Source organism: Epinephelus lanceolatus, chromosome 3 (genome assembly GCF_041903045.1).
Source record: "Epinephelus lanceolatus isolate andai-2023 chromosome 3, ASM4190304v1, whole genome shotgun sequence".
Taxonomy (NCBI): Eukaryota; Metazoa; Chordata; class Actinopteri; order Perciformes; family Serranidae; genus Epinephelus; species Epinephelus lanceolatus.
The window spans coordinates 19,858,084-19,877,434 of NC_135736.1; the positions used below are offsets into that span (position 1 = coordinate 19,858,084).

General features: G+C 48.4%; 1 protein-coding gene across 1 annotated transcript; it reads right to left on the reverse strand.

Annotated features, from left to right (window-relative positions):
• Positions 1 to 2,661: 2,661 nt before the first annotated feature.
• On the reverse strand, positions 2,662 to 19,143 carry LOC144462452 (scavenger receptor cysteine-rich type 1 protein M130-like). Its single transcript, XM_078166093.1, has 17 exons — positions 19,081 to 19,143; positions 18,887 to 18,978; positions 10,715 to 11,500; positions 9,666 to 10,100; positions 9,077 to 9,391; positions 8,370 to 8,792; positions 7,781 to 8,095; positions 7,074 to 7,496; positions 6,485 to 6,799; positions 5,778 to 6,200; positions 5,189 to 5,503; positions 4,818 to 5,020; positions 4,529 to 4,680; positions 3,755 to 3,997; positions 3,502 to 3,661; positions 3,325 to 3,400; positions 2,662 to 3,218 (listed from the first exon to the last, which is right to left on the reverse strand). The coding sequence occupies exons 2-17, from the start codon at positions 18,960 to 18,962 to the stop codon at positions 3,199 to 3,201; spliced, it is 4,680 nt and encodes a 1,559-aa protein (XP_078022219.1). The 5' UTR covers positions 18,963 to 18,978; positions 19,081 to 19,143; the 3' UTR covers positions 2,662 to 3,198.
• Positions 19,144 to 19,351: the final 208 nt, after the last annotated feature.

Sequence of the window (19,351 nt, forward strand, 5' to 3'; positions counted from 1 at the left end):
GGCTAAAGTTACTGTGCTGTTGTCCATACGTTTATTGCTCTGAACCCTGTGGTTGTCATTTTTACAGCGTTTATCCTGGTGAAATTGATTAACCTAAACTGTGGTAGTCAATTTTTTTTTACAGTGCATTCCCTGGTAATGGTGGCTGGTGCCTATCCCAGCTGACATTGGGCGAGAGGCAGGGTACACTCTGGACAGATCACTGGACAGATCACTAGACTGTCTGTCTGTCTATCTGTTTGATTTTGTTTTTTTTTATTATCTGAATTAAATATTTAGATTAGTTAAATTAATAATTAATATGACAGTATATGTATGTATATATATATATATATATATATATATATATATATACAGTACAGGCCAAAAGTTTGGACACACCTTCTCATTCAATGCGTTTTCTTAATTTTCATGACTATTTACATTGTAGATTCTCACTGAAGGCATCAAAACTATGAATGAACACATGTGGAGTTATGTACTTAACAAAAAAAGGTGAAATAACTGAAAACATGTTTTATATTCTAGTTTCTTCAAAATAGCCACCCTTTGCTCTGATTACTGCTTTGCACACTCTTGGCATTCTCTCCATGAGCTTCAAGAGGTAGTCACCTGAAATGGTTTTCCAACAGTCTTGAAGGAGTTCCCAGAGGTGTTTAGCACTTGTTGGCCCCTTTGCCTTCACTCTGCGGTCCAGCTCACCCCAAACCATCTCGATTGGGTTCAGGTCCGGTGACTGTGGAGGCCAGGTCATCTGCCGCAGCACTCCATCACTCTCCTTCTTGGTCAAATAGCCCTTACACAGCCTGGAGGTGTGTTTGGGGTCATTGTCCTGTTGAAAAATAAATGATCATCCAACTAAACGCAAACTGGATGGGATGGCATGTCGCTGCAGGATGCTGTGGTAGCCATGCTGCTTCAGTGTGCCTTCAATTTTGAATAAATCCCAAACAGTGTCACCAGCAAAACACCCCCACACCATCACACCTCCTCCTCCATGCTTCACAGTGGGAACCAGGCATGTGGAATCCATCCGTTCACCTTTTCTGTGTCTCACAAAGACACAGCGGTTGGAACCAAAGATCTCAAATTTGGACTCATCAGACCAAAGCACAGATTTCCACTGGTCTAATGTCCATTCCTTGTGTTTCTTGGCCCAAACAAATCTCTTCTGCTTGTTGCCTCTCCTTAGCAGTGGTTTCCTAGCAGCTATTTGACCATGAAGGCCTGATTGGCGCAGTCTCCTCTTAACAGTTGTTCTAGAGATGGGTCTGCTGCTAGAACTCTGTGTGGCATTCATCTGGTCTCTGATCTGAGCTGCTGTTAACTTGCAATTTCTGAGGCTGGTGACTCGGATGAACTTATCCTCAGAAGCAGAGGTGACTCTTGGTCTTCCTTTCCTGGGTCGGTCCTCATGTGTGCCAGTTTCGTTGTAGCGCTTGATGGTTTTTGCGACTCCACTTGGGGACACATTTAAAGTTTTTGCAATTTTCCGGACTGACTGACCTTCATTTCTTAAAGTAATGATGGCCACTCGTTTTTCTTTAGTTAGCTGATTGGTTCTTGCCATAATATGAATTTTAACAGTTGTCCAATAGGGCTGTCGGCTGTGTATTAACCTGACTTCTGCACAACACAACTGATGGTCCCAACCCCATTGATAAAGCAAGAAATTCCACTAATTAACCCTGATAAGGCACACCTGTGAAGTGGAAACCATTTCAGGTGACTACCTCTTGAAGCTCATGGAGAGAATGCCAAGAGTGTGCAAAGCAGTAATCAGAGCAAAGGGTGGCTATTTTGAAGAAACTAGAATATAAAACATGTTTTCAGTTACTTCACCTTTTTTTGTTAAGTACATAACTCCACATGTGTTCATTCATAGTTTTGATGCCTTCAGTGAGAATCTACAATGTAAATAGTCATGAAAATAAAGAAAATACATTGAATGAGAAGGTGTGTCCAAACGTTTGGCCTGTACTGTATATATATATATATATATATATATATATATATATATATATGGGCTCTGCCTTTCAGTGGAAGGTGTTGAGAGATATTACTCAAAATTATTATTATTTATTTATTTATAGATTATTTTTCTAATTCAGTGGCTTTACACTTGTTCTTGTTACAAATACTGTTTTTCTGTTTTGTTTTCTTCTGCTATTTATTTATTCATTTGTTTGCATGTTCGAAATAAAGATTACTAAACTAAACTAAACTAACACATAGAGACAGACAACCATTCACACTCACATTCACACCTACAGGCAATTTAGAGTCACCAATTAACCTGCATGTCTTTGGACTGTGGGAGGAAGCTGGAGTACCCGCAGAAAACCCATGCTGACACAGGGAGAACATGTATACTCCACAAAGAAGGGCCCCCCCACCCTGGGGTTCAAACCGGCAACCCTCTTGCTGTGAGGTGACAATGTCGTCAAAAAGGGCTATACACTTCAGTAAAAATGAATAATTGAGTGAGTGGAGTAAGAAATGAATGAGTGAATGAATGTCACCACCACATATTCCAACAAGGTGATGTTATCAAACAATGTTCAAAACAGGAGCGCTTCGTGGACTCATCCTTGGTTAGAGGTGCTCTTTGGACAGGGACACAAAATACATACAAAAAACACAGAAAAGTCCAAGGCACTCTCTTTAAATCTATAAAATGCCTTTATTCACATGGCATTGTCACAGTCACATTAAAAGCCAAACTCCGACATGAAGGTGATGTTATACCACTCACATCTTTTGCACACTTAATGCTAAAATATGGAAAAGTTGTCACTGAAGTGAAAGAATAATTTGCTTTGAAATGTATTCGTAGCCCAAGAAACAGAGAGACTACATCATACAAATGCAAAAAAAATCTTTAATAAAAATATGTATATAAATTCATATACATACAATGTATTCACATCAGGGCTGTGCTGATAACAGAGACAGAGAAGAAGAAAAGTACTGGTACCTTCATTTCATTATAACCACCGGAGTTTCTTTTTAATTGTTATTTAATAAGACAACCATTACAAAGGCAATAGAACTGAGGATGGATACAAAGTGTGATAAAAATGTATTACAAACTGTTACAACAGTTTTAAAATCTTATGTCTTGTGAATTAAAAACATCTTTAAACAAAGAATCATATCATAAATTTTACTGTGTTTGTATTATTGCATGTTAGCAGCTCACTTTGGTGACTCGTCCCCTGCAGATGAATAAGAAAGAGAGAGAAAACAAGCATAGTTATTAATTTCGTGTAGTTCATTGTGTTGTGACATCAGCCCTGAGACCAAATTGTTGCCCATACTCACAAATGATTGGTCCAATGGTGAGGGTGCTCAGAGGATCAGAGTCAGAGACAGAGCGAGCAGTCCTATGTGTGCAAGGCTGCGTGGTGGGAGATAGTGGAAAAAATACCATTAAAACACTGTGTTTAAGCAGCATTGATTATTGATCAATGTTATTGATAAAATCAATGTGTGACTCACTGGAACGCAAGAGGAGCTCCTCTGTTCACACAGGCTGAGGCTGCAATGAAGGTAAACGTCTCTGTATTCATTTTGGAGCAGGAAGAACAGGGTAGAGAAACGAGCCCGGAGGGACGAGCCGCTCTCAACCACTGACACCTGCCTGCGGTCAATGGGACACCTGGGAGAGAGGACAGAGTGCATCACTACAGATTAAACATTTTCCCCATTATACTAAACAAACCATCTGCTGAGGCTTACGAGGGACACTTACTTGTTCACGATAAGAGGGTACTGCTTGGGGTCTTCAGGGTTTGATGAGTGAGTGGCGTAGCAGTCCTCCAGAACAACTGCAAAGCTTGGATCTCTCTCTTCCACAGAGACTCCCACATACAATGGCGAGCCCACTGGCAGGGTGACCCGGCCGGATGGATAAGTCTCAGTGTAGTTGGAGTTGCGGAAAAGAGACATGATGGCTCTGGCTTTGTTACCTGAGCCTGAAATGCCACCTGCCAGCCTGTTGAGAAAAATATGGTTTGTTTTGTTATGGCGAATCTTCTTTCCAAGTTTTTCTCTTCTGTTTTCTTTATCGTGCTATTGTTAAATTCTGTCATTTATATACAAACAACAGGCAACGACACAAAAATGATCTTTAGACCAGTGGTTCCCAACTGGTCCAGCCACAGGCTCCAGATTTCTCCTTAGTCATCAGTTCAAGGTCCACACAGTTTAATATATTCAGCATCATATTTGTGTTTGGCCATGTCGTCCAGTTAGTTTGCTGTCTCTGTCAATTAGTTGTCCGTTAGTCACTCAGTCTTCAACAGGGAACAGCACTTAAAAGCTCTGTGCTGGAAATTCACAGTACTTTAAAATAAAGTCTGTTTTTTATGAACTTGCGGCCACTTTTGGACCGCAACCCACCAGTTGGGAACATCTGCTTTAGTCTACATATCAGCCAGATAGGAATCTAGTACAGCCATCTCTCAGGCTGCTTCAGTTACACCCATGCTGATTATTTTACAACTTTCCGTAAAAGGCAACTTACGACAGGATTGGTCTGATCGCCACATTCAGGCTGCTGTCTGTGTCCAGGGGGTACGCACAGGAGAAGGGAATACTCACAGGAAGAGCGAAGGATACGTTGTTTATTGGGTATATAAACAAGCTATTGGAGTAGATGGCATGTGTGCCATTAGTCTGAAAGACAGGATGATTAGATTATTAGTCAGTTCGTGAGATGTGCTACAGGCAGCAGCATGAGCATGTGTTCAGAGATATTGTCCTTCAGGTGGTGGACCTGATTAGGATTACTTCAAAAAAGAAACAGTAGTTACCATCAGTGTGTTTCCACAGGCACCTGCTGTGGCCTCCACTTCATACCACACCACATCATCACGCACTCTGACCCAGGAGCAGTTGCGGGCTGCCAGGTTGCTAGAGAATGGGTTCAAACCAGAGGATGTAAAGCCAGGCATATCCAGCCCTACGTGGAGTTTATCACGGCCACAGATAAGCTGAGGGGGTGGAGGGCGCTGGACTGAAGAAAAAGATAGAGGGTCATCAAATAAAAGTGTGAGAGAAAGCAGATAAGATGGGAAATACTATACAGATGAGACCAAGATGAGAGCCTCAATAAGTCTTTACCTCAGTATGTATTATTTACTGTATAATGTCAAAAGATTTCAAAATATAAAAGAAAACTTACATTCACAAACAATACTGGCATCTTCACCGTGACCACAGTTGTGGACCCCAAACCCTGGATGTCTGCAGTCTGTTATCGATGGTTCATTTCCAAAACAATTGACATCGTCCAGCCAGATGGGTCCACTGCCCTGTCCAAAAGCTGCATTTTGTAGTGCTGAACGAGCAGAGCCACAGCCCAGCTGTCTGCACACCACATTGGCATCGTTTAGGTCCCAGCCATCATCACACACCGTCCCCCACAGTCCATCATGGTAGACCTCCACTCTGCCAGAGCAGCGGTTGTCAGAGTTGACCAGCCTCACTGGTGAAAGAGCTGACAGAAAAACATGACACAAAATTATCACTAATATCAGACACAGATGAGAGATGGACTTCGTGAAGATGATGATATCTTTGAAAAACTACATACAGCTGTTTTCTGTTTAAAAAGGACAAAACCCTTTGAAGGCTGCAGATAATAAAGAGTAGTGTAAAACACATATTTCATATTACTGTAACAAGTGGTAACGGAACTCCTCTCAGCTAAATGTTACAGCATGTTACACAGTGACACTTCATTGCCTTTAGCTGCATAAATCTGTGTTTACCTTCACAGACGACACCAGCATCCTCATTGTGACCACAGTTGTGAGATCCAAACCCTCTGTGTCTGCACTCGCTGAGCTCTGATTCGCTCCCTTTGCACATGACATCATCCAACCAGATGGGTCCTCTGCCCTGTCCAAAGCGTGCACCTTGTGGTGCTAACAGGACCCTGCCACAGCCCAGCTGTCTGCACACCACCTGAGCATCAAGCAGGTCCCAGGCATCGTCGCACACCGTCCCCCACTGTCCACTGTGGAAGATCTCTACTCTGCCAGAGCAGGAGCTGTTTCCTCCGTTGACCAGGCGGACCTCCCCCTCAACTCCTGTGCTGTTGTTCACTGCTGGTGTGGTAGTGCTATTAGCTGTCACCTGAGGTGTTGGACCAGGTGAGGGCGGTAAAGCTGTGGTGTTGGGTCCTGGTTGAACTGAAAGAAAAGTTTCTGTGAAGTCACAGGACAACTACAGCACTGCCATCAGTGTTCATGCCGAAAAGCTCTGTTTCTTTATAATAGATATAACTAATTATCACTGCGCACACAACTCTGTTCATGTTCTTAACAAAGCTAGGTTTTACTGTATATTTGACTTCTTGTGCTGCAAACTAATATCGGTTGTGTGAGGTAAATTAAACGTATTGATGAGGCCATTTTTCTAGTTAAATGTGAGCAGTAAGAAATAAAGTGGACCTAAAGGATGTATAAACATTTACCTTCACAGATGATGCTGGCATCTTCACTGTGACCACAGTTGTGGACCCCAAACCCTGGATGTCTGCAGTTTGTTATCGATGGTTCATTTCCAAAACAATTGACATCGTCCAGCCAGATGGGTCCACTGCCCTGTCCAAAAGCTGCACTTTGTAGTGCTGAACGAGCAGAGCCACAGCCCAGCTGTCTGCACACCACATTGGCATCGTTTAGGTCCCAGCCATCATCACACACCGTCCCCCACAGTCCATCATGGTAGACCTCCACTCTGCCAGAGCAGCGGTTGTCAGAGTTGACCAGCCTCACTGGTGAAAGAGCTGACAGAAAAACATGACACAAAATTATCACTAATATCAGACACAGATGAGAGATGGACTTCGTGAAGATGATGATATCTTTGAAAAACTACATACAGCTGTTTTCTGTTTAAAAAGGACAAAACCCTTTGAAGGCTGCAGATAATAAAGAGTAGTGTAAAACACATATTTCATATTACTGTAACAAGTGGTAACGGAACTCCTCTCAGCTAAATGTTACAGCATGTTACACAGTGACACTTCATTGCTTTTAGCTGCACAAATCTGTATCTACCTTCACAGACGACACCAGCATCCTCATTGTGACCACAGTTGTGAGATCCAAACCCTCTGTGTCTGCACTCGCTGAGCTCTGATTCGCTCCCTCTGCACATGACATCATCCAACCAGATGGGCCCTCTGCCCTGTCCAAAGCGTGCACCTTGTGGTGCTGACAGGACCCTGCCACAGCCCAGCTGTCTGCACACCACCTGAGCATCAAGCAGGTCCCAGGCATCGTCGCACACCGTCCCCCACTGTCCACTGTGGAAGATCTCTACTCTGCCAGAGCAGGAGCTGTTTCCTCCGTTGACCAGGCGGACCTCCCCCTCAACTCCTGTGCTGTTGTTCACTGCTGGTGTGGTAGTGCTATTAGCTGTCACCTGAGGTGTTGGACCAGGTGAGGGCGGTAAAGCTGTGGTGTTGGGTCCTGGTTGAACTGAAAGAAAAGTTTCTGTGAAGTCACAGGACAACTACAGCACTGCCATCAGTGTTCATGCCGAAAAGCTCTGTTTCTTTATAATAGATATAACTAATTATCACTGCGCACACAACTCTGTTCATGTTCTTAACAAAGCTAGGTTTTACTGTATATTTGACTTCTTGTGCTGCAAACTAATATCGGTTGTGTGAGGTAAATTAAACGTATTGATGAGGCCATTTTTCTAGTTAAATGTGAGCAGTAAGAAATAAAGTGGACCTAAAGGATGTATAAACATTTACCTTCACAGATGATGCTGGCATCTTCACTGTGACCACAGTTGTGGACCCCAAACCCTGGATGTCTGCAGTTTGTTATCGATGGTTCATTTCCAAAACAATTGACATCGTCCAGCCAGATGGGTCCACTGCCCTGTCCAAAAGCTGCACTTTGTAGTGCTGAACGAGCAGAGCCACAGCCCAGCTGTCTGCACACCACATTGGCATCGTTTAGGTCCCAGCCATCATCACACACCGTCCCCCACAGTCCATCATGGTAGACCTCCACTCTGCCAGAGCAGCGGTTGTCAGAGTTGACCAGCCTCACTGGTGAAAGAGCTGACAGAAAAACATGACACAAAATTATCACTAATATCAGACACAGATGAGAGATGGACTTCGTGAAGATGATGATATCTTTGAAAAACTACATACAGCTGTTTTCTGTTTAAAAAGGACAAAACCCTTTGAAGGCTGCAGATAATAAAGAGTAGTGTAAAACACATATTTCATATTACTGTAACAAGTGGTAACGGAACTCCTCTCAGCTAAATGTTACAGCATGTTACACAGTGACACTTCATTGCTTTTAGCTGCACAAATCTGTATCTACCTTCACAGACGACACCAGCATCCTCATTGTGACCACAGTTGTGAGATCCAAACCCTCTGTGTCTGCACTCGCTGAGCTCTGATTCGCTCCCTCTGCACATGACATCATCCAACCAGATGGGCCCTCTGCCCTGTCCAAAGCGTGCACCTTGTGGTGCTGACAGGACCCTGCCACAGCCCAGCTGTCTGCACACCACCTGAGCATCAAGCAGGTCCCAGGCATCGTCGCACACCGTCCCCCACTGTCCACTGTGGAAGATCTCTACTCTGCCAGAGCAGGAGCTGTTTCCTCCGTTGACCAGGCGGACCTCCCCCTCAACTCCTGTGCTGTTGTTCACTGCTGGTGTGGTAGTGCTATTAGCTGTCACCTGAGGTGTTGGACCAGGTGAGGGCGGTAAAGCTGTGGTGTTGGGTCCTGGTTGAACTGAAAGAAAAGTTTCTGTGAAGTCACAGGACAACTACAGCACTGCCATCAGTGTTCATGCCGAAAAGCTCTGTTTCTTTATAATAGATATAACTAATTATCACTGCGCACACAACTCTGTTCATGTTCTTAACAAAGCTAGGTTTTACTGTATATTTGACTTCTTGTGCTGCAAACTAATATCGGTTATGTGAGGTAAATTAAACGTATTGATGAGGCCATTTTTCTAGTTAAATGTGAGCAGTAAGAAATAAAGTGGACCTAAAGGATGTATAAACATTTACCTTCACAGATGATGCTGGCATCTTCACTGTGACCACAGTTGTGGACCCCAAACCCTGGATGTCTGCAGTTTGTTATCGATGGTTCATTTCCAAAACAATTGACATCGTCCAGCCAGATGGGTCCACTGCCCTGTCCAAAAGCTGCACTTTGTAGTGCTGAACGAGCAGAGCCACAGCCCAGCTGTCTGCACACCACATTGGCATCGTTTAGGTCCCAGCCATCATCACACACCGTCCCCCACAGTCCATCATGGTAGACCTCCACTCTGCCAGAGCAGCGGTTGTCAGAGTTGACCAGCCTCACTGGTGAAAGAGCTGACAGAAAAACATGACACAAAATTATCACTAATATCAGACACAGATGAGAGATGGACTTCGTGAAGATGATGATATCTTTGAAAAACTACATACAGCTGTTTTCTGTTTAAAATGGACAAAACCCTTTGAAGGCTGCAGATAATAAAGAGTAGTGTAAAACACATATTTCATATTACTGTAACAAGTGGTAACGGAACTCCTCTCAGCTAAATGTTACAGCATGTTACACAGTGACACTTCATTGCTTTTAGCTGCACAAATCTGTATCTACCTTCACAGACGACACCAGCATCCTCATTGTGACCACAGTTGTGAGATCCAAACCCTCTGTGTCTGCACTCGCTGAGCTCTGATTCGCTCCCTCTGCACATGACATCATCCAACCAGATGGGCCCTCTGCCCTGTCCAAAGCGTGCACCTTGTGGTGCTAACAGGACCCTGCCACAGCCCAGCTGTCTGCACACCACCTGAGCATCAAGCAGGTCCCAGGCATCGTCACACACCGTCCCCCACTGTCCACTGTGGAAGATCTCTACTCTGCCAGAGCAGGAGCTGTTTCCTCCGTTGACCAGGCGGACCTCCCCCTCAACTCCTGTGCTGTTGTCCACTGTTGGTGTTGCTGAAGTGAGAGGGACTGACTGGCTTTCAGCAGATATGTATGGATCAGGTGTGGTTGGCGGAACTGCAGGGCTGGTGCTGTTCACCTCTGTTACAGGGAAAAAACTATGAGATACTGGTGCTAAACCAATGAGATTTTGGTTTCATAAACTGTGCATTCACTTTAAGAACAAGAGGACAACAGTGGCATGACTCCTCTAAAACACTTAAATGAATTAGATGAGAAAACTGAATTTGTTGTTACAGTGAGAGATGTTTCAGATGAAACAATACCAGGAGCAAAGCGAGACTTTGCAAACAAGCATGGCTCAGCCCAAAGCTAGAGGGGTCCGGGGGCATGCTCCCTTGGGGAGATTTTGTCCCCTGTTTAGCTATATACACTGTCTTTCAAGCCATTTGAGATAATAGAATGACTAGAACCTGTACATTATTTGGGGGGAAAAAAACATCCTCCCATAGAGCCTATGTCCTATTTTGTATCCAGTTGTTCTCCAACTGTCTTCATCATTCTGAAACCATAACACAACAAATGTTCAGGATGACTTATTTTCACTCCTGCCAGCTAAAGGCTAAAACTATCAGGTGTTACTATGGTTAAGTTTCAAAACATAGGTAGGGTAAAGACTTTGGCATAAACAGCATTGCTAATGTTCAAACCTATTGTTGTTATATTGTGCTGGAGTAAAGTTCTCTGATCTCTACCTGCACAGTATGCAAGCTGGCATGCAGTTGGCTTCACAAGTTTGTAGACGTAGTAGTTTCCATAGCAGAGCTTCACATGGATGGTGGGTGAGGGAAAATAGCAGCAGCTGCCGGCCCATGCATTACAAGCAGTACGAGTCACAATTTCGTCTGGCTGCGTGGGATTTGGTTGTGTTATCCACATAGGAGTGTGGGTTCCACACCTGTTTTCACCTATACACCTGTCTGGAATATGAGCACTGGTTTGCCCCAGGAAGAAGCGATACCAGCCTTGCCAGTTCACATTTCGGTCACAGTGTAGGATCTCATTTGATGTGTTATTTGTCGAACGCCAGTCATCATCCAGTACAGTGTAGTGCTCACAGGGGTCAGCGCAGCGTTGAGTCCCATTGTTACGGATGCAGTCCATGCCTACAGGACAAACAGTGTTTCCACAGCTAAACTGGACAGATTGGGAAGAGTTTCCCATTCTGGCTCTGGAGGAGGGCTGCAGGCACTCGAAAGAGCCTGGTGTGTTTTGACAAACCTGAGGTGGGGTGCAGGGTGAGTCTGGGAGGGAGCACTCGTCAGTGTCCACGCAGCCCCTGTCTGGTGACCAGTGATAACCTTGGCTACAGCAAGAGGAGTCACTGCAGAGTTTTGTATCGTAACAGGTAAGACCATCACCCACAAAGCCATCTTTGCAGACACAAGAGACTGCCTGGCTGGTGAAAGTGTCGCCTCGTTCTTGTGACTCCAGGCAGGTGGCTTCATCATGACATGAGTCACAGCTGGAGACAAGTGTCCCTGTGAAAAGTGAGGATAGTTTGATACATGCTATTGCTCATTTTTAGTTATTACATGCAAAGGACATAAATGAACTAAGCTTTTCTGATTCTGAATAATTTGTTTTGAAGTATTCAGTGAGTACAATTACCTAGAAAAACAGCTTTAAATCTCATAACAGAGGGATACCTGTAGAATTACATCAGAGGCGTGGTGAAGTCTAGTAATACGGGACACTTTTTGGTCGATTACAAAGAAAACCAAATACAATTCAGTGTTACTTTCAGAACTTGTTATGTATCTTTGCGGTTGTTCTACAAAGAAAATATGTTGCCAAGAAAAATACTTTAGAAATCTCAAATACATCAAGAACCCCGACCTCACTGTGGTGGCATGTTCAGGTAAAATGGGACAATCATATTTTTTTGTTTTTGAAATGGTTAAAAGATTCTCTAACTTTTCTGCCATGCTTTCCCTGTTCTTGTCACAATCCCAGTCTCTCAGTCCTCTCCTGCCACTCTGCTGCAGTGTTTTTCCACTCCCCCTCCCTCTGCTTCACTCTACCTGCCAGCCGCGCCCACCTCATCAGCCCAACTCTGCTCACCTGCCTACACAGCTGCAGCTCATCAACCAGCCCTGCATATAAGCCTCTCCAGCACCTTCACTCACTGCCAGATTGTTCTTTAGCATTATGCGAGACTCTCCAGCGTTCTTCTCCTGCCTGATCTCCCGGTGCCAACTCTGCCTGTCCCCGACCTGCTCCCCTCGTCTGCCTCCCGGTAAACTCACCTGCCTTCTGTCCCCGACCTCGTGCTTTGCTTCAGCGTCTCTGGTTTCTGCCTGCTCGTCTGGTCTCGACTCCTCCGCCCGGCCTCGTCTACCCTCCTGCCTGCTCCTCAACGGTGCTTCTGCCTTCGCTGACGGCTCTTCTAGCTACGACCCCCCCACCGGCTCCCGACCTCGCCTCAGCTCACTCCTCGTCGACTTCTCAGCACGATCAGCCGGCACTTCAGCCTACGGTGCGTCTGCCTCGCCACCTTTGGCTGCCGTAAGCTTGATCTCTTTCCCTCATCTGAGCCTCAGAGACTGTGTGAGGGCAACTTGCCCGAAGAACGAACTTTATTCTGTGTTTATTCTGCCTGCTGCATTCCCTGTTTGCTGTGGTGCTAATAAAAGTCATTACCAACTGTTCCTGCGAGCCTGGTACTGCATTTGGGTCCACAAACACACCCGTTTCAGTACAATCTGGCCAGAAATGGACCCAGCAGACCCTGCTTCACCTCAGTCTCGCCTAGCCCGGGTGGAGGGCATGCTCCAGCAGCATGAGGCTCAGTTAGCCTCCAACGCGGCAGAGGCTCGTCAGTCGGCGTCTGCTCTGGAACGAGCGCTAACCTCGCTAGCCGCCCAGGTGCAACAGATGGCGGCCGCCATGACACAACACGCCGTTCCTGCTGCGGCTCCAGCCCCTCCTGCTCCGACCCCGGGGCCGTCCTCTAGCACTGCACCCGAGCCCCGGGTGGGGGCGCCAGAACGCTACGCAGGGGATCCTGAGGGCTGCAACCCTTTCCTGACAAACTGTTCCATTCTGTTCGCCCTGCAACCTCATACCTTCGCCACAGAGGGGGCTAGAGTCGCCTTCACCATCAACCACCTCACTGGAAGGGCACGTCTGTGGGGAACGGCAGAGTGGGAGAGAGGCACACCAGCCTGCGCCTCTTTCCAGGCCTTCTCAGAGGAGCTTCGCAAGGTTTTTGGTCCCGTTTCCCTGGGTCCTGATGCTACAGGGGGTCTCATGAGCCAGAGGCAGGGGGATCGGACAGTTGCTGACTATGCCATTGACTTCAGGACCCGGGCTCGTCTCAGTGATTGGAACGCTGCCGCCCAATGTGACGCTTTCCTCAACGGGCTGGCTCCGTACGTGAAGGATGAGCTGGTTTCGTTCGACCTCCCCAGTTCCCTGGACGGACTCATCGAGTTGACCACGAGGCTGGACAGGCGGATTCAGACAAGGAGGAGGGAACAACGCCACGAGGGAGGAGATCACCGGCCATCTTTCCGTCAACGTCGACTCCCAGCCCCTCCTGTCCCACCTCCTGAACCCATACATGGAGGGGCGGAGCCCATGCAGGTGGGGCGGACCAGCCTAACGCCAGAGGAGCGAGAGCGACGCCGCCGGGGAAATCTCTGCCTCTACTGTGGCCAGGCCGGCCATTTTGTTTCCCGGTGTCCAGCAAAAGGGAGGGCTCAGCAGTAAAGAGGGGCATTCTGCTGAGCCGTTCCCAGAACTCTGCCCCCGACCCAAGACCTCTGTTCCACGTCCAGCTTTTGCTGCCAGGGGGGTCCCACACCCTCGCCACATTCATCGACTCGGGGGCAGACGTCAGCCTGATCGACGAGGAGCTCGCCCGCCAGTTGGACCTCATTAGGGTCCCTCTCCCTCATCCCGTGCCAGCCAGCGCCCTGGACGGTCATCTCCTGGGGACTGTCACTCATCAAACCACTCCCATCTCGATGCTTCTGTCCGGCACACATCAAGAGACTATTCAGTTTCACATTCTGAGATCTCCCAACCTTCCCCTGATTCTTGGCTACCCCTGGCTTCGCCGTCATAACCCCCACATAGACTGGTCCACGGGGTCCATCCTGGGATGGAGCCCCTCCTATCAACAGATCTGCCTCAGACCAGCAGTGGCATCCACGCCACCGGCCAGCTCCCGTTCCACCTCAGACCTCTCCATGGTGCCCCCTGACTACCACGACTTTTGGGAGGTGTTTAGCAAGGCTAGGGCCACCTCTCTGCCCCCTCATCGGCCCTATGACTGTGCCATCGACCTCCTTCCCGGCTCCGTCCCTCCCAAGGGCCGCCTCTACTCCCTGTCCGCACCTGAAAGGGAAGCCATGGAGACCTACATAAACGACGCCCTGGCCGCCGGGATCATCCGACCCTCCTCTTCACCTGCCGGAGCGGGGTTCTTCTTCGTCGACAAGAAGGACGGGACATTGAGGCCCTGCATCGACTACAGAGGGCTCAACGACATCACGGTGAAGAACTGCTACCCTCTCCCCCTCATTGCCTCAGCCTTCGAGCTGCTCCAAGGGGCCACCATCTTCACTAAGTTGGACCTCCGCAACGCATACCATCTGGTCCGGATCCATGAGGGAGACGAGTGGAAGACGGCCTTCAACACCCCTACTGGACATTACGAGTACCTGGTGATGCCTTTCGGCCTCACCAATGCCCCTGCTGTGTTCCAAGCCCTCATCAATGATGTGCTCCGAGACATGCTCAATAAGTTCGTGTTCGTCTACCTAGACGATATTCTCATCTTCTCCCGCTCCAAGCAAGAACACATTCATCACGTCCAGACAGTGTTGCAGCGACTACTGGAGAACTCACTGTTCGTCAAGGCGGAGAAGTGCGAGTTCCACGCCCCCTCTGTCTCCTTCCTGGGGTACATCATAGGCCGGGACCGCATGGAGATGGACCCCGTCAAGGTATCAGCTGTCACCTCCTGGCCCGTCCCTGATTCGCGCAAACAGCTGCAACGATTTCTGGGGTTCGCCAACTTCTATAGGAGGTTCATCCGGGGCTACAGCACGGTGGCAGCACCTCTCACCGCCCTCACCTCCTCCAAGGTCCCTTTCAGGTGGACCTCGGCCGCCGAGGAGGCGTTCCTGCACCTGAAGGGGCGGTTCACCTCAGCCCCCATTCTCCTGATCCCTGACCCCGAGAGACAGTTCGTCGTAGAAGTCGACGCTTCGGATGTGGGGGTGGGGGCCGTCCTCTCCCAACGTGCTGCCAGGGACCAGAAGCTTCACCCCTGCGCCTTTTTCTCCCGGCGTCTGTCCCCAGCTGAAAGAAATTACGACATCGGGAATCGAGAACTGTTGGCGGTGAAGCTGGCACTGGAGGAGTGGCGCCATTGGTTGGAGGGAACCAAGACCCCCTTTCTCGTCTGGACTGACCACAAGAATCTGGAGTACATCCGCTCGGCCAAGAGGCTGAACTCTCGTCAAGCCCGGTGGGCCCTCTTCTTCGCCAGATTCAACTTCACTCTCTCCTACCGTCCAGGCTCCCGCAACGTCAAACCTGACGCCCTGTCCCGTCAGTTCATGGTCGGGGAAGAGGACTCCCCCAGCCCTGACAACATCCTCCCCACTTCTCGTCTGATGGCCGCTCTCACCTGGGGGGTGGAGGAGCGAGTTAGAGCTGCTTTGGAGGACCAGCCCGGGCCCAGCTCCTGCCCCCAAGACCGCCTATTCGTCCCGCAGGAGTTAAGGACGGAGGTTCTGCAGTGGGCCCACGACTCCCGGCTCACCTGCCATCCGGGGATCCTCCGTACCAAGGAGGTCCTACAACGGCGGTTCTGGTGGGCTACTTTGGATGAGGACACCAGAGACTTTGTTAACGCTTGCCCAATCTGCAACCAGAACAAGGCCCCTCGGCAGGCCCCTGCCGGCCACCTGCAACCCCTGCCTGTGCCTCACCGCCCCTGGTCCCACATCTCTTTGGACTTTGTCACTGGACTGCCGCTGTCAGGGGGCCACACCGCCATTTTGACTATTGTGGACCGCTTCAGTAAAATGGCTCATTTCGTGCCCCTGCCCAAGCTTCCATCGGCCAAAGAGACTGCTGAACTGATTCTGCAACACGTGTTCCGGATTCACGGCCTCCCGTCTGATGTGGTCTCCGATCGAGGCCCCCAGTTCACCTCTACCTTCTGGAGGGAATTCTGCCGTCTCCTGGGGGCCTCCACCAGCCTGACGTCTGGATTTCATCCCCAGTCTAATGGTCAGTCAGAAAGGATGAATCAAGAAATGGAAACGGCGCTCCGCTGCATGGTCTCCAGGCACCCTGCCTCCTGGTCCTCGCAACTGCTGTGGGTGGAGTACGCCCACAACACCCTCATCAGCTCCGCTACTGGACTCTCCCCTTTCCAGTGCGCTTACGGCTTTCAGCCTCCCCTGTTTTCTGCTCAAGAGAAAGAGACCGTCTGTCCCTCAGTGGAGGCCTTCATCCGCCGCTGCCGCCGGACCTGGACACAGGCCAGGGCTGCACTTCTACGGGCCGCCGACAGATACGCGACAGCCGCCAACCGTCACCGCTCCCAGGCCCCCCCTTATCAGGTGGGACAGAAGGTGTGGCTTTCTACCCGGGACCTGCCTTTGAGGGTGGAGTCGAGGAAGTTGGGCCCCAAATTCATCGGTCCTTTCCCCATCGAGAGGGTGATAAACCCAGTGGCTGTTCGACTCAAGTTGCCCCATTCCATGCGGATTCATCCCACCTTCCATGTCTCCAAGCTAAAGCCGTGTCGGGAGAGCCACCTGCAGCCCGCCTCCCGGCCACCCCCACCGCCTCGCATCATCGATGGGGACCCTGCTTACACGGTGCACCGCTTGCTCCGCTCTCGTCGCCGGGGAAGGGGCCTGCAGTACCTCGTCGACTGGGAGGGGTACGGTCCGGAGGAGCGGTCATGGGTTCCGGCCCGTCAGATCCTGGATGCACGGCTCATCAGGGAGTTCCATCGCCAACACCCTGACCAGCCCTCCAACATCACCTCGGCACAAGGGGGCCCCAACACTGACCTTCGGTCTCCTCCTGCATCTGAGGCATCTGGGTCTGAGGAGGAGGATGCGGGACCGGCCTCGGAGGATGAAGAGACTGGGACAGAGGCCTCTGAGGAATTTTAGCCCTCCTCCAGGCCCCCGCCACCCACCCGGCTCCTCTGGAACTGTTTGGGACGTCAGGAGCCGTCCCTTGAGGGGGGGGTTCTGTCACAATCCCAGTCTCTCAGTCCTCTCCTGCCACTCTGCTGCAGTGTTTTTCCACTCCCCCTCCCTCTGCTTCACTCTACCTGCCAGCCGCGCCCACCTCATCAGCCCAACTCTGCTCACCTGCCTACACAGCTGCAGCTTATCAACCAGCCCTGCATATAAGCCTCTCCAGCACCTTCACTCACTGCCAGATTGTTCTTTAGCATTATGCGAGACTCTCCAGCGTTCTTCTCCTGCCTGATCTCCCGGTGCCAACTCTGCCTGTCCCCGACCTGCTCCCCTCGTCTGCCTCCCGGTAAACTCACCTGCCTTCTGTCCCCGACCTCGTGCTTTGCTTCAGCGTCTCTGGTTTCTGCCTGCTCGTCTGGTCTCGACTCCTCCGCCCGGCCTCGTCTACCCTCCTGCCTGCTCCTCAACGGTGCTTCTGCCTTCGCTGACGGCTCTTCTAGCTACGACCCCCCCACCGGCTCCCGACCTCGCCTCAGCTCACTCCTCGTCGACTTCTCAGCACGATCAGCCGGCACTTCAGCCTACGGTGCGTCTGCCTCGCCACCTTTGGCTGCCGTAAGCTTGATCTCTTTCCCTCATCTGAGCCTCAGAGACTGTGTGAGGGCAACTTGCCCGAAGAACGAACTTTATTCTGTGTTTATTCTGCCTGCTGCATTCCCTGTTTGCTGTGGTGCTAATAAAAGTCATTACCAACTGTTCCTGCGAGCCTGGTACTGCATTTGGGTCCACAAACACACCCGTTTCAGTTCTTCTGCTGCCTGTTTCCTTGTCTACGGTGGACATGCGTGTGTGTGCTTGCACGCTTGTTAATGATGGCTAATTCTGGACAACTGTGGTTAACATGGACTCACTGCACCATCTCTAAAATTTTATAGTGACAAAAATGATAAAATGTCTGTAATATTACAGGGTGGCACACAACAGCATAAGTCATAAATGTCCCATTCTATCTTAATGTTTTGTCCCATTTTACCTGAATGCATGAAGTATTCACTCAAAACCCTTTCCCATAAATAGTCAAGAGTATTCTGAGCATATTTTCATCATAAGTCAAACAGTTAATCAAATGTAACATCCTACAAACATTTTTGATGTTGTTCCCTTATTATTTTGGATGCAGCACTCTTATAACCAAAAAGAGAAAATCAACATGCCACATGGCTGACCTGGTAATTTCTGGGATCAGTGATTTTTTTAAATCTGTTCTGTCCATCCTTGTTATCTCAGACCAGTCAAAATGATTGTTTCATGTAAAGCACATATGTAATAAAAATGCATCAACATGTTTGATCATTTTTAAAGGGCTCAAGATATAAAACCTTATTTGTCCTATGTTACCTGACTTCTCTTGTCACCCATACCATCACTTGTAGTGATGATAATTTTGGGATAAGAAAATGCAACACTGATAGTGCCAAATTAAATCTTTTATCTTAAATCTACTCAAGGATACAATTCAGGGTACAATTCTATTAGTCTGTTACTTGCAGCCCATCCATATGTGAGACAAGAAGAAAAATATCCACGAAAAAGTAATTAATTTTTCAAAAAGGAACGTACAACTACGTGTCAGATATGTGTCATAATGTCTAACCCAAGATGAAAAGATATCAGACGGTTTACCTGAAGTGCTTCCTGTAAAAACCTGCAAAATTAGGAGCAGTGACAGCACCCCAGGCACCCCCATTATGGACCACATCCACAACACAAACTTGCTGAAAAAGACCAAAGAGACAATTCAAAACAATAATTATTTATCAATATAGAATTATGCTGCCTTGCAGAAAATTACTCACTACGCCAGTCTTTGTACTCACCTTTAGAGAGACTGTGTGGGAATCCAGGAGTTGGCGAATGACTTGTAAATCTCCCAGCGAGTAAGTGTGAGTATTTATAGGCCTGTGTGTGTGTTCAAAGGACCAATGAAGCAGTCATTGGTAAAACACATAAATGGGTCAGTGACAACAATGATTCATACGACATGAAAAGAGTTACTTATTAATCAAATAAGACAAAATTAAGATACAATTCAAACAGGACTGGCACGCAAACAAAGTCCTGAGTCAATACATTTTTATGGCACTACAA